The sequence below is a fragment of the Xyrauchen texanus genome, chromosome 25 (assembly GCF_025860055.1).
Source record: "Xyrauchen texanus isolate HMW12.3.18 chromosome 25, RBS_HiC_50CHRs, whole genome shotgun sequence".
Classification (NCBI taxonomy): domain Eukaryota; kingdom Metazoa; phylum Chordata; class Actinopteri; order Cypriniformes; family Catostomidae; genus Xyrauchen; species Xyrauchen texanus.
Window position 1 is genome coordinate 32,981,712 of NC_068300.1, and position 14,798 is coordinate 32,996,509.

Genomic DNA, 14,798 nt, shown 5'->3' on the forward strand with positions numbered 1-14,798 from the left:
CAAAAATTGTAGTGTCACAAGACAGAATAGGGGAGAGAATAGATCATTACAACGACATTTCCTTTATTATTGGTTAATTAGCTTGAAAGATTCCTGCAGCATTCGCTTGACAGTGGCTGTGCTGGATGTAGAGAGAGCGGAGATGGAGAGGAGCACCTGAGGGGGAGAAACCGGACAGGCCTCTGATGTGCTGGCATCCTCCAAATTTGCGATCAGTTTGAGTGACTGCCCTGTGGCAAGTTTAAATCTTCCAACAGCAGCTGCGGGGCAATTGGGTCTTATTAGTGCAGATGTGATACTAATGATGTGATACTAATAATCTGTGAATATCATATAAATCATGTAAATTCCTGAGTTTGTCCTGATCCACTCATTCTGATGAAAATCTAAGAACTAAACGGTTGGAAACATGTTTATTTATTTTTTAACAAACAGCACTTTGAGCATTTTTCTCAGTTTCAATGATTTGCATTTTGAAAGCAGTTGTTTTCTGTGGTGCCAAAAGAACCCAGAAGTGCCATAAAATAATGTTATTTTATTGTGCACATGGCAGGGACTATATCTTCTATTGGAAGAATTTGCTTAAAATAACGAATTCAAAATCTGTAATTTTTTATTATGTAGTAACATGCCACATGAGGCTGTGCCTAACAACACCCTTTAGCTGTGAATTTATTTACACGATACACGGTTTTCGCACCTTGCTTAAATATAAAATGATCAGCTTTGCGAATTACACCACAGATTAAACCTATAAGCATGTCAGTGAGTGTCTGTGCATACAAGCGTAAGAGAGACAGAGAGTGTGAACTTTATAGGTGATGGTAATGAGAATTGATGCTCATCTCTTGTGTCAGTCCATGTCCAGTAGAGCGCGCTTGACACCCATCTAACACATCCTCTGCCCCCAAGCACCATCTGACCCACTGCCATATCCCTACAGAACCAACGCTGCACATTACACTTAAACTAATAGATAATGGGAGTGAAAAAACAGGATCAAGTAGGCATTGTGTAATATATATATATATTTGCGGTAATTTTAGTCTAAATACATGCAGAAGAACATACAGTATAATCAAAAGTACAGCTGAACTGAACATCAAAAATAAAATTCAACAGGGTTTCTGAGAACAGCTTGACTGTTATATGTATTTATGTTGCCCTCTTGAGGAGAACCTCAACAGGAGTCAGATTACATCATCCACAGAGACCCATTCACACTCACACTCAACCACCAGCCAACATCTACACAGTTACCATAGCAACTGCTCCTCCTAATGATATTAGCACGCAGAGGGAACAATAAAAGCTAAGGAAAAGACAGTAATGTCATCAAGCATCGGGAGCTTCAGGGAAACATTTAAATCAATCAAAGTAAGAATAGTGTACTCTTAAAGTAAAGTTTCCTCTTCCCCACTGTGGAGGAGTTCAGGGATGTTACATTGTGTAATAGTTCAAGTCCTAGTGTTGCATAGCTACCAGCTTTAGTAGAAACCCAATGGAGAAAAAAAAAAATGCACTTTTGGAACTCAGAAGACAGACAATACATGAGGATGTAAACATACTGTGGATCAGTCACCATAAACACCCCATTTACTCATCTCTCCTACTCATTCGCTCTACTCCATTCTTATGACTACCTGTGCGAACACCAAGTATTCTCACTGGGGGTGTGTGTGTATGTGTTGACGTTCTCACCAGAGACAGCGATCCATTAAACTATCTACCTGCAGACAAGAGGCTACATTTAAACCAGTGAAAGCTGGCATGATCCTCACTAGTACATTTTGTAGATGTTACTTTGGATGTCCAGAAAGTTTGGTAGCTTTCTAAAGTTGCAAATGTCAAAATGGAATGTCAAAATTGTTACAACCAAAATCATCACTTATGCTTGTGATAACTCTTGGAGAGCATTTTACATGCAGCCGTGCAGAAGAGCTAAAGGGCGAGTAATTGGAGTTGCTTTTTCCTGGGTGAAACTGGACTACAACTACATTAGACCTGCTTGGACTCAAATGTCAATCTGATGGGGTTTGGACGCTGAACAATAGAAAGATGGTGAGCTGTGCTAACAGCCGCATGCTGCAGACTGGAACAGACCAGATCACCTCTCATGCCTATAGGGCCTGTGGCAGGAGAATAAACACGATCAGTGAACAGTGATGGGGTGAGACTGAAACGAGCAGTTAAATGTGGTGAGGATCATTGATAGAGTTGGGAAGCAAAAACAAATCTGTATTTCAGAGCATCACAAAATTTTAACCCACAATTCCGATATTCTAACACAAAATAGAGCCATATGCTCGTGTGATATTACTTAAAAAGTGACATATCTTTTAAAAGCATTGTCAGATTTCAAATTAATTTGGTATGCATCATTGACATTATGTCGTGAAGATAACTGTGCTCTTTGGGATAGGCATTGGTTTCCATGTTAGTGCTCATTGAAGCAAATGTATAATTTATTATTATTATTATTATTTTAAATTTTAAGTTAAGCCCTTTGGTGACTTACAAAGTTGTACCTCAGTGGTGAAGTGGACTGTTCCCAGTGGCTTGTTCTCTTAACTGTGGACACGAAAATACCTAGGTTTGAAACTGTCCTGGGCTGACTTGTCCTGTATATCATATGTGCTCTTTGGGTTGTGGTTGTCATGCTGGTGTTTGGCCTCATAATTGCTCCTTACAGCTATATTATTTTTATTGTATTTATGTAAAAATAGCACCTGAAACACATTTTGAAATCTGAACTAAAACTGCCATGGTTGCTATAAAAATTAGGTCAACTAGAAAATTCTCAGTAGAATTCAAATGAGTCACATCAGTTTTGAGGTCTGCGTGCCACAATATCGAAGCCATTTCAGTTGTTGCCCTCACGCCAGAGAAGAGCAGATTATTAGCATGAGCCGGTTCCATTACATGAAAGCATTAATTAGACTGCAAAAATATTGCAGTGCAGATGAGAAGCCTTTAGCTGAACGCAAGATTATCATTCAATTTGCATCAGCAGCCCTAAATTTCAATTGGGCGTCCTACGAAACATTTTCAATGGGAGAACCATGACATTTTTTTTCTCTGCTACCCAGTCCGAATAGACCGATGACCTACTTGCTTAGCTTTAGTAAGTCCTGTTCTCTGTTTTGTGTGCAGCTTTGTTGTGTTCGGTTGTCACGATCACTGTGGGGGACCTGTTTTTAGATAAACAAAAGAGTTTTCGTTTAGGGATGCACCGATCTGATACCTGGACAGGTATCGGCTCCAATAAAGAAGCTTTTAGACGGATCGGACCGATCCAAATCTGATACTGTGTGTTAGTCATGTTCATTACGGTCAAGCTCCAAAAATGACATAAAAGTACCATAATTACCACACAATTAAAGTAGTTCATATGATGCGTGCATTTTATTCAAAGCCACTTGAAGAGGTGCGATATCTCTGTGAATCACAAAAGGCTGTGTTTAATAAGTAAATATATAAAATGCACATATAAGATCCAGCGCGTCAGTGAATGGTGCTGGTCTGTTTACACACACTTGCAGCTATTTTGAGCCTTTGGTGTGCAATATTTGAGCGCTACTCACAAACAACATCTCCGATGTAGATGCTCAATAGATCGGTTCACTTCTAGTATGCACTTATAATGGCACCGGAGGTGCATTTGACCAGAATTTGAATAAGAAGCGAATTAAACTACTGTGAACTTGCCTACAAACAGACACTTACAGGACTTCCTGGAGAGTTCAGAATGTCAAAATAAAAGCATGAGGGTTTATAAGTTATAGGTGCACGATTGAGATATAATTCTAAACATTATTATTATTATTATTATTATTATATTATTATTAGTTTACAAATGATAATATTTCAGTTGAATGGGTTCCAAAAAATAACTGAGTGAAAAGTGAGCGGTTACCTTACAACTAAATTAACAAAAAAAGAGATCTGAATCCTTTCAAGTCCAGATACAAACATCTTTTCTACTGAAGACTTGAAGACTGGAATTAGTTAATTTTGCTGCTACATGAGATTTCCAATATCAGAAGAGAAAAAGTGGCATCGGTGCATCCCTATTTTCGTTTGAACACCCTAATATCGCGAGAGGGCTGCATGAACCGTTGCTCTCGAGCCCCATCATGAACACGCACAGGAGATCAACGGATGGTCAAAAATTTTACTAAATAATACATCCGATTTCTTTTTGTTTACCAACTAAACCTTGTCGTATGCTTTCTTAACAATCATGAGTCACATGGAATAATTTATTAGACTTCTGAATTATCCTTCTTGGTTCTTTTGAAGCTTGAAGAGGTGGTCACCATAAACTGTCATTGTATGACATCATAGAGCACAAAATGTCTTCACAAAAAGAAAGTAAATAGAACTGTTGCAAAATATGGGAAAAAGTTGGATGTCATGAACTAGATGTTGCACAAAATAATCTTACAGTTATGCAATTTTGAAGCTACTACGAGCACTCTGTTACATTGAAGAACATCATTCTACGCTCTCAGGATGCACATAAGTGGTGTTGTGCCCTATATTGGAGCATCTATTATTATAAACCTCCTATTTATTTGTTGTGTATTTATCCGTTGTCCTATGGTAGGGCTGCGCTAGGCATCCATATTTCCCTAAGAAACGTATCCCATGATCAGTTGAGATGTATGACTTTTTCTGATCGTAATTTTTTCTCAGACTGTACTGAATTGTAAAAAACACACCATGGCATCCTTAATGTTATTGTATCGCCGTCAGGTCTCTGTGGATTCCCACCCCTAATCACTGAATGATCTACAGAAGGCCTGTTAAAGGAGGGGGAAGAATGGTAAAAAAGGACAGTAAAAAAGGCAGAGCTGTAAAAAAAACACAGCATGTGAAGCAAGAAAGAGAAGAGCAATGAAACATAGATACATTACAATACATGAAATGAGGAGAGTTAAAATAATAAATAAACTGATTGTAATGAATGAAATCTGCTCATATTCTCTGGATTTGCTAAGTTGATTTTAGGAGTTAACACACAGATAACACTTGTACACTCCTCCAGCTCAGCTTACCACCCACAAAGCCCCCACACACTCACAGAAAAACAAAGAGACACAAACATCTGTGAAATTTGCTGCTCAAACAGTGTAGTACAGGTCAAGAACTGAACCACACGCTCATCTTTCAGCACTACAGTGTGTGCTGGGAAATAAACCAGTAGTGCAGTAAACTAATGACAGTTTGTGAATGAAGTGATGAACAGAAAGCTTTAAGCATTATATATATATATATTGATGCTTACCTGACAATCAAAGTCCTGGAAGTTCTGTCCATTCTGTGGAGACACAGATAAGGAGAGGTTAGTTGTGCTGGTTTGAAAGTATGTGACATTAACACAGCAGATCATGCAAGACCCAATGGCTCCGTTTACACCTGGTATTGCCATCAGTCTTGGGTGATCAAATCACAAGTGGACAGCTGAACCAAACTGCCATTTACACATGTATTAATACATGTCTCAAATGCTCCCATTGTTGCTCTTAAATATTCATGAATTTTAAATCTCACCACAAATATGAAGTTTTAGTCATTTATGTAGTTGTGATGTTTTAACTTCAGATATACGTTGAAAGCTCATTTGTATGTTGATATCTGCAAACCAACGGTATTTTGGAAAGCTAAATAGATGTATACCATGCATATATAGCACATATGGTCTTTCCCAAATTTTTCCAATTGGGCCTTTATCTTGTACTTCTATTAATTTTTTTAACACACACACCTAATAGGTCAACACCCGGCCCTTAATTTGGCTGATTAAGCCCGAGAGGGATAAAAGGCACCCGAAGACTGCAGTGCGATAAAGAGAGTGTTACGGTAGCTGCCCGACACCTGTCTGTCTGTGTGTCTTTGTCTTTTTGCTTAAGTTTATTATTAAAATATTATTTATATTGTTGTTAAGACGGTTCTCGCCGCCTCCTTTCCATTGAACTGTGCTTGTGCCGTAGTAGAGTCCTTGCCACCACCATCCACCTCAACAGAGCAGCTGCGGCCATCTACCGGGGGACAGCGGAGCCCGGACGCCTGAGAGCGGAGGAGCAGCCACAGACCGCGAGGGGAGTAGGGGCTCCTAGCTGACCGCCTGGAGCGGGAGGACCACTGCCAGTGGTGGGGGAGACAGACCCCTTCCGTCCCCCGAAAACACGGTGGCTCCGAAAAACACGGATGACTGCCTCCGATCCGCCTAGGGAGGCACGGTTGTCATCCATTAGAGTGTGGAGAAGTAGCCGAGGACCAGGCTACGGCATCTCGGAGAACCGGAGAGTGAGTAAATCTTTCTCTCTCTCTCTCTCCTCTCGTGTTTTTGGGTGGTATACACTGTGTAAGTACAGCGTTTTATTATTATTGTTGTTTCCCCTCCCCTTGTCCCCTCCCAGATCCAGGAAGACGGGGATGACCTGCCAGCAGACGGGGCTGGAAGGCACGCCCTCCCCCTGAAAGGGGGGGTGAGGCCTTTATTCCGCACACCCGGCCCCTAAATATAGTTAATTAAGCCCGAGAGGGATAAAGGCGACCGGAGAAGGCAGTATGATAAAGAGTGAGTTACGGGCAGCTGCCCGACACCTGTGTGTGTGTGTGTGTGTGTTTGTCTTTTTGCTTAAGTTTATTATTAAAATATGATTTATATTGTTCAGCCGGTTCTCAACGACTCCTTTCCACTGAATTGTGTTGCACCTTGTTTTGGCTCATTAGGCGAGTAGGTGGTCATTCGCTGCTGTCCAGGATGCATTTGTGTTTACATAGGGCAATTCAATTACAGTGATGTAGAAAACATGAAAACGAGTCATAAAATTGGAATTAAGAGTAAAACACAGAAGCTGATTTGGGATGAAATTAATGAGAATTTGACAATCAAATCCAAAATCGCAGCAAAGTGGGTTTATTAAAGGCAAAAGGATGTGACTTCAATATATAGTCTACATGTGTCTGCACCTCTGAATGAATGAGCGGTGCTCACTCATCTCAAGTATCTATTATTTAAATGTTTTCAAATGTTATCATTTATACTGCAAAGCAAAAAAAATAAAATAAAAAAAAAATAATCACATGTTCCTGATCATCTCCAAATAGGGGTTTGAGCGATTGGAGCACTAAATTTTTTGGATCCCATTTAATTCTGTTCAAATAAGTTTATTATTATCATCATCATTATATTTTTTTAAGCCTGCGCCTCACTGTTTGTCAGTCAGTGTGAAGTGCCCCCTAGGAGGAGTCAAAAACCACAGGCACTATCAAGGTTATAGAGCAGCTTTGTTTAGATTCCAAGTGGTCTTTGAGGTTTTGATTTAAATGTACCATGCTAATGATGAACTGCAACTGTATGTTCAGTCAAAACAAAATGAGAGAAAAAAATAAAAAATCAGGGTTAAAATATGAGTCACTGTTCAGAATGGCTTTTGGGGGCCTTTATAAAGTGCACATACACACATAAACAATCCTCTTTTCTTTTCTTTACCTACATCAGGATGATTTTCCTTCACAAGCTAATTTTTGGCTCTATGAGATTCTGTTGATATGGATGGCTATGAGATTAGGATCCGATGAAATTCATCACACTGATCTCATTCCTCTAGTGCAACTCTGGCTCAGCTTGTTACAGCCTGGTATCCAAGGGATACCAGCCCTGAAACAGCAGCCTAGAAGAGCACCGATTGAGCCATATAAATCAGAGTGAGAAAACTGGTGTGGTGGTGAGATATAGTTAAATATAGTGTGTGAGAATTTACCTTGTCTGTCAGGAGGGGTTTGATCTCAGTCAACTGCACATCCTGTAACTCATCCATCCTCAGGTTTGACAGCTGCCTGTCACTACTGTATGATTGAGAGAGAAAGGAAGACAGAAAATGATTAGTATATTATTACAGTCAGTACAGACTTGTACTTATTGACCAATAGTGACTGCCGACAATTGTTCGTGTAAACAGAATTACAGTAAACGGGGAGAGAGCGAGAAAAATTCATGTTTATTAACCAGCCCAATAATGGTCACCAAATTTCCCAATTGTCCTTGTTAACAGAATTCAGATGAGCTCATGTTTAATTCATCATTGAACTATCTCTGGCTATTCTGAAGGTCAATGCATGCAATTGTCTCTTTAAGAATTATGTAGGCTTATGTCACCCTAATAATGGCGCTGTGTGACTTACTGAGGCTTGAAAAATAAAGTGTCCCCAGAGTTGTTTTCCGATTAAGCGCGTTGCTGTGCTTTAGACCAGAAACACTACAAGCAAACACAAATGCTTGGCTAACACATTACAAGCTCCTAGCCCTGTTGTGCAACTCAAAAGCTTAAGTGTGTAATTTTTTCAACATTTACCTCACCAAATGGTGCTGCAAAAATAAACCAAATACACCCTCAGTCTGCTATTAGTCGAACAAACCTGTAGCCATGCCAATTCCTCTCCTTCCTCTTCTCATAATAAGACTGCTGTGCTGTTTGAGTCAAGAGAACAGTTTGCTGAGATGAGCTTGTTTTCATTTTAGAATTTGAATGCACCTTTTACAACATCCTGTAGTGTAGTTCCCTTTCTAAAGGCTTTGGCGTAATGCATAATGGCATCCTATAAAATCTCTACAGCCCTCCGTCACAAACATTCTAAGTTATATAAACTAATATTGCACCCCTGGAGCCTGACTGAATGTTGGTGTTTGTGAGGATGGGTTGATGTTATAAACAAAAAATGTAAGGTGACCGCAGAGCCTGGGTGGCATCCACAGGAGGACTGACAAGTGCTGACAAGGTTACAGTCCAGACACAAGGCAGACTGTGTGTGCTTGTTAGATGGATTAGGGAGTTACTCAGAGGGAAAAGGTCAGTCTGCCACAGCATATGGGATCTGTGATCCGTTGAAGTGCACAGTATGAGGCAAGGCAATATGTTTAATATACTGTATGTTTTTTCAAATCCACCATTTCTATTTTTTTTGACACACCAATTCAATGTAAGCAAAGTAAAAGACTTTGACAATGTTAACTCCTTTATACAAAAAGGTCAAATTACTTCAAAAGATGCTCTTTGGATTATTCTCAAATCAAGCTGCATAACATGATCGTCAATCAATGAGTCAAAGTAAAATGGAGACATACAAATACTAAGAAATTCATGTCATTTTTTAACTCGTATTGCTATGCTGATAATATTATTTGCATTAAATTAATAAATGGAATGTAATAAAATGGGATGGATCCAAAATTAGAGGTCCATTCTGTGTCAACTCTACTAGAGGTCCCTGGCTCTGGATCAATGAAAGAATTATCACAACGTCCTCTCTGCTCTTCCTTCAGGTTACCATAATTATCTTAAGCCACACCACTGTTTTCATTTTGGCTGGCTGAACAGTGTATTTTCAAACCACAATTGGCTTGACTGAATAAGCCATTACCATCGTATTGTTTAGTTGAAAATAGTTTGAAGACCCTGCATTCGGTTCCATTTAGCTGCACAGAAAGTCACAGTGCGCTGTATTGGAGCTTATTGGGGTGTTGATGCATGTGGTGTTCCATTCAGCTTAAGAGTCTGAATTTCCTAATTCCAACTGGGAAACGTGCAATGGAACCAACTGGTAACCTTGTGTGGAAATCTTGATGCAGGTGTGTGGCATCACACAAACATGTCGGCACCCAGGAAGAATTTGTAGGTAATGATATCCATTAATAAGTCAAAGGTCCTACATTACATGATAAAACTTGTTTAGCAAACGTTTGCAGAGACAGGTGGTCAAAACAACCATACATTTTTCTCACTTTTGATTATCGTAAACTCAAATGCTAGCATTGCAATATTGGTTACCAGTTTAGTTGCTATGTGACGTCTTTGTGATTTTCAGCAGTACCTTGATTGTTAACAATGTAGTCAATCTCAAAATCAAAAATAAGGTACCTTTTTGACAAGTTTGTGTATAGTTGTTAGTTAGTTTTTATTTTACGTCATGAAAAGTTAGTGATTAAAAAACCTATAAGGTTTTTAAAATGTATTTTCTTGTGTATAGTGGTCACTGAATTTCAAATTTAGTGAAAAGTCTCGTCACGTATAATCATTATCAATCATCATTTTCATGATCGATCATTGCTGTCCCTTTCGAGTACTCATGCCCATCCTTTTATTCTATCTTAACTTTTCAGGCCCAAGATGGTTAAATCCCAGAGATATGGTGCTCTCAATGTGGGACCATTATAACATTGTGGGTCACATGGTAAAAAGCTAGTTTTTCCCAACAAAACATGGGTCTAAAGAACAATTCATGTTTTATTTATTCAAATAATGTGAACTCAATTTCTTGAGTCCAAAAACACAATATTTTTAAGAATAAGTGACACATGAGGCTATTCAGTTAATGTCCAACTATATCTAGTTTTTGAATTTTAGAAATTTAAATATCCACATTATATATTTGTGGATGGAGTACATCCTGTGCTCTTCCACTCTTAGCTCATGTTCTTTTGTTCTTTTCCATTATTGAATTGGATGAACAGATCAAAAGTCTTGTCTTCAATCAACCGAGACACAGTGTACCACTTTATGTAGTGCCCTATGATTTCCACGATGCGGAACACACTGACGGAATTGTGGAATCCAGTCATAAAACTGAATTGACGATTAAATGTGGAATATTATGGAATTTGACATATTTGGGATTCATGCTTAATCAAATTAAAATTGTGATATGTCCTAGTTTGACAATGAAAACAGAAAGGCTAAGATTTCATTAAACCGTCTGAAAGTCTGCATGCTTCAAACGGAATTTGTGAAGCCGATCGCTCATAACACCTCATCATAAGCATCATGCGTGTTTGTTGTTTGAAGCTTGAATAACGTGGCACATGCATACTATACATTTATAACTAAATGCAGCATTTTGTGGTTTAATAAGCACAAATAAGCCATATAGCAAACAGCTTAACCAGAGGTGCGAAGCCCTTGTCAAAAAATACAAACTAAATGGCATCAATCATCTTTCTGCCAAAATAAATCTCAATTTAAATCTTAGATTTTAGTTAATGCGTGAAATTGAATAAATATTGGATTGTGCTGTGAGGATCTGAATAGAAGCACTTTATTTGATAAAATTAATGTAATGGTATGTTAAAAATTATATTTACATACATATATACACACACAATTTTATTAAATTTTAAAACATGGAAAAAAAAAAGCAAGACAATTGGAGGGGGGAAATAGGGCAGAGCAGAGCAGCATGATTCCTTTAGATTTTCACAAATAATAAAGTGAGAACAGACTGTACTTGCATTACAGATCACTATTCTGTTTAATGTAACGATGTGTTCATTGATGAAAACACGGCAATATTAATATTTAATTTGAATACAAACAGCAGAGCTCTATAGGGTTGCACCGATCGTTTGGGCATCAGTCTAATTCAGACAATTTTCATCTTAGGCCAGGCGTACATGGTGCAAGTTCTGAAACGTGAGCCCCTGCACACAGGTGCAATCGTACATGACTACTTTTATGACATGGCGAATTCTGAATTCTAGATATAGGCTACGTCCTTCTCATCTGTGTCACCGCTTGAATGTTGATAGCACACATTCTGAAGAAGATCTGTGAGATCTCGTCCATGTGAATGCGCTTTAAATCCGCACACAGCAAAGTTTAAAATTCCTATTAGCGCATCGGTTTATTGACAGGTAGAACTTTCAACCCAGAAGTTCTGTTTCACTAAAGACACACACTTGGAGAGTTAAAAAAAATCTTCGCTCACATATCCACTATTGTGTGCATTTACAATTATAACCAAAGCTATCTCCCCCTAAATGCAGCCCTAGAACTGAAATGAATGCAAGTATGGCGAATAAAAATAGATTATGACGGAAATGTGAAAACTCTGTCCGTCAGATGGATAAAGATTGTTTTCTAGCACAACCCGTATAGCAAATGATTTGTTTGAAGAGCAGAGAACAGCATGACCTTTCTGTAGAATCATTCCCAGTGAAGTAGTCGTGAATATTATTGGGAAAACACAGTTTTAACACAACCATTTTGTCCAAATGTTTAAAAGCTTCATGAACACTCAGTTTACGTTGATTGTGTGAGTTGTAACATCTTCTCTTAATTGGTCAATTTCAGGTAGATCACCAAATCAGCCCAAATTTTGTAAACATTTTAAAAACATTTCAGGAGGTCATGAGCTGCTTGTAAGCCGCTTAGAGCTTGGAGCGATAGAGACTGTTTGAGCGATCAGGGGCACTTTTAACTTTTCTCTCTTCAACATGAGTACTCTGTGTCAAACATACACGTTCTCCAGGTGCTCTCAATATCTCAGTCACTCATCTCAGCACTATTCCCAATTTATTTGAGGATTCCAATTTATAGCAGACTGATGTTGGTCGCAATGCCACTGATAACAGATATAACTGTTTAACCTTAAAAACGACACTTCATCTTCATGCATTTGCTTAATAATTAGTGATTTGAATTCCAACAAAACACCAAAGACAGCAAACAAATACCACCGATTCCTCACAGGAGCAGTTTGAGCTTGTAAGACAACTTTCTTATTTTCGAAAGTATCTCTGCTGTGTGTGATGCTCTCATGGTTTTTACTGGTTACCAATATGTCACAGTGACCGTTGATCGTTGACCATTGCTGTATATGGTTGAAACGACAATAAAAACCACTTGACTTGACTTGATATTGACAACAGAACAATTAATAACTGTTTTCAATACAAATTAATGTTAACAATTCACAATTAATGTCATATTACTGTGTTGGGCATACACATATCTGCAGAATATAACTTGCGAAAGTGTGGCTGAGGGCACGTTTAAATAAAAACTAAATTAAAAAAAATCTGTATCGTCAGACTGTGGTGTAAAAAATGCTGATCAGTTGACCTTAAATATCCGGATTGGTCCACCACTAAAGCTACTTTTCTTTTTTCCTATTTCACACACTTCTCTAATCATGCAACAATGCCAAAAATGAAGACAATAATTAGATTTAGTTGCTAATTTTAAACATTCCCTTTAAGGATTGTGACCTTAAACTGTGGTCCGTTTCTCATACAAAGCTATTGTATCACTTAAGAATCATATGAATTAAGCCTACTTGTAAGATACCTTTATGAGCTTTTAAGGAGCTTGAAAGTTTTGATCACCATTGAGCATTATGTGTGGAAAAACAGCTCATATATTCTTCAAAATATCCTTGTTTTTGTTCCACAGGAGAAAGTCAGTGAAGGTTTTAAATGGCATGGGGGTGGATAAATGATGGGAGAATAACTCATTATTCAATAATGGCTCATTATTTTTAAAAGTTTTGCTTTCCAGAAGAAGAATACTCATTATGTTCTTCATTGGTGACATACCAATTACAGACTGTTGGTGAATGTGCATTGGTTCAGGTAATAGAAAACAACTGAAGGGCTCTTTTCATTATTAACTGCCCAACTCTCACTTCTTTGCATACACAATCAGCATGACGTAAAAATAACCTTCCTACATTTAGATCCACCTGCCAGTACACTTGACTATAATTTTCTAATAATCCTACAGGTTTGCGAACCAGAGAGATAATAGCAATTTTAGAGTGGTATCACAAAGAGACTGTAGTTCGTTCATATAAGAAAGGAGTTCTCTTCAGCAAACAATGTTTGTTTGCTCCACATGAGTTTCAGAAGTCTTCATATTAGAAGCAATGTGTGCAGCAATGATAGCTATAATCAGTTACAAGAACTTAAGGTTATTAATTCTCTTTGTCAGTGCTTTCTTGCTCAAATATTTAAATGATAACACAGTTGTGCAGCATTATCTGCATAAATGAAGAGTACTTTTGTGTGGCTTGCTTCGGTTTCACAAATTTGTTCAATTTCATTAATTGATTAGTTTAGTGACCACTTCTGGAGATGCCACTAGGTGGTGACAAATGAGCGTCTTTTGGGCTATGAGTGAGTCATTGAATCATTTTGAGATATTCACAACCGAAATCTGCCATGGCACTTTTTAGCATTTAAGCATTATAAGAACAAAGCAGATCTATAATGTCCGTTCAGTTTGTGAACTGCCGATCATGACTTTATCAGAAAAGACAACAATAATAGTCTAATAATATAAATGAGTATCAATTACATCTTTGCTCTCACCTTTATTAAAATTTGCATGTCAAATCTACTGACTTCAGTAGAATGTTTAAGCATTATAAGAACAAAGCAGATGTACTGTACCATTTTCCTACAGTATTTAAACTGCTGAGCATGACTTATTAGAAAAGACAATAATAATACCAGCATCAAGTGGCACTTTGCCCTCTAAAAAGGGCAGTGGTGGCTCAGTGGTTGAGGCTCAGGGTTACTGACCAGAAGGTTGGAGGTTCAAGCCCCAGCACCACCAAGATGCCACTGTTGGGCCCTTGAGCACTTAACTCCAGGTTGCTCCAGGGGGATTGTCCCTGTAATAAGTGCACTGTAAGTCGCTTTGTATAAAAGCGTCTGCCAAATGCATAAATGTCTAAAAAGATATTAATTGTGGAGAGGGATCCTGGAGAAGAGTTTCAATGTTTACTGGTACATTATCATTAAGATATATTTTAAATAGCCATCTCTGTCCGTGACCACATCTTCCCTCTGTGATACACAGCTTCCAAACTGACCTTTTGCTATCCCACACGCCAAACGCTCCATTTGAGCTATCCCTAGTGTGTAAGCGCCCTTAGCGCCTCACGTGCACTTCTTCAAAAATATTACTGCTGTGTCGACACTGCTGTGATTGGTTCACTTTAACCAGAGC

General features: G+C 38.4%; 1 protein-coding gene across 1 annotated transcript in view; it reads right to left on the reverse strand.

Annotated features, from left to right (window-relative positions):
• The window catches only part of LOC127618807 (protein NDRG3-like), an 81,053-nt gene that overhangs the window by 52,073 nt on the left and 14,182 nt on the right, over window positions 1-14,798 (reverse strand). Inside the window, exons 2-3 of the mRNA XM_052091441.1 lie at window positions 7,776-7,860; window positions 5,291-5,323 (exon numbers count right to left, since the gene is read on the reverse strand). Coding sequence (XP_051947401.1) covers window positions 5,291-5,323; window positions 7,776-7,832 — 90 coding nt within the window. The 5' untranslated portion in view covers window positions 7,833-7,860. The remainder of the gene's footprint in view (window positions 1-5,290; window positions 5,324-7,775; window positions 7,861-14,798) is intronic.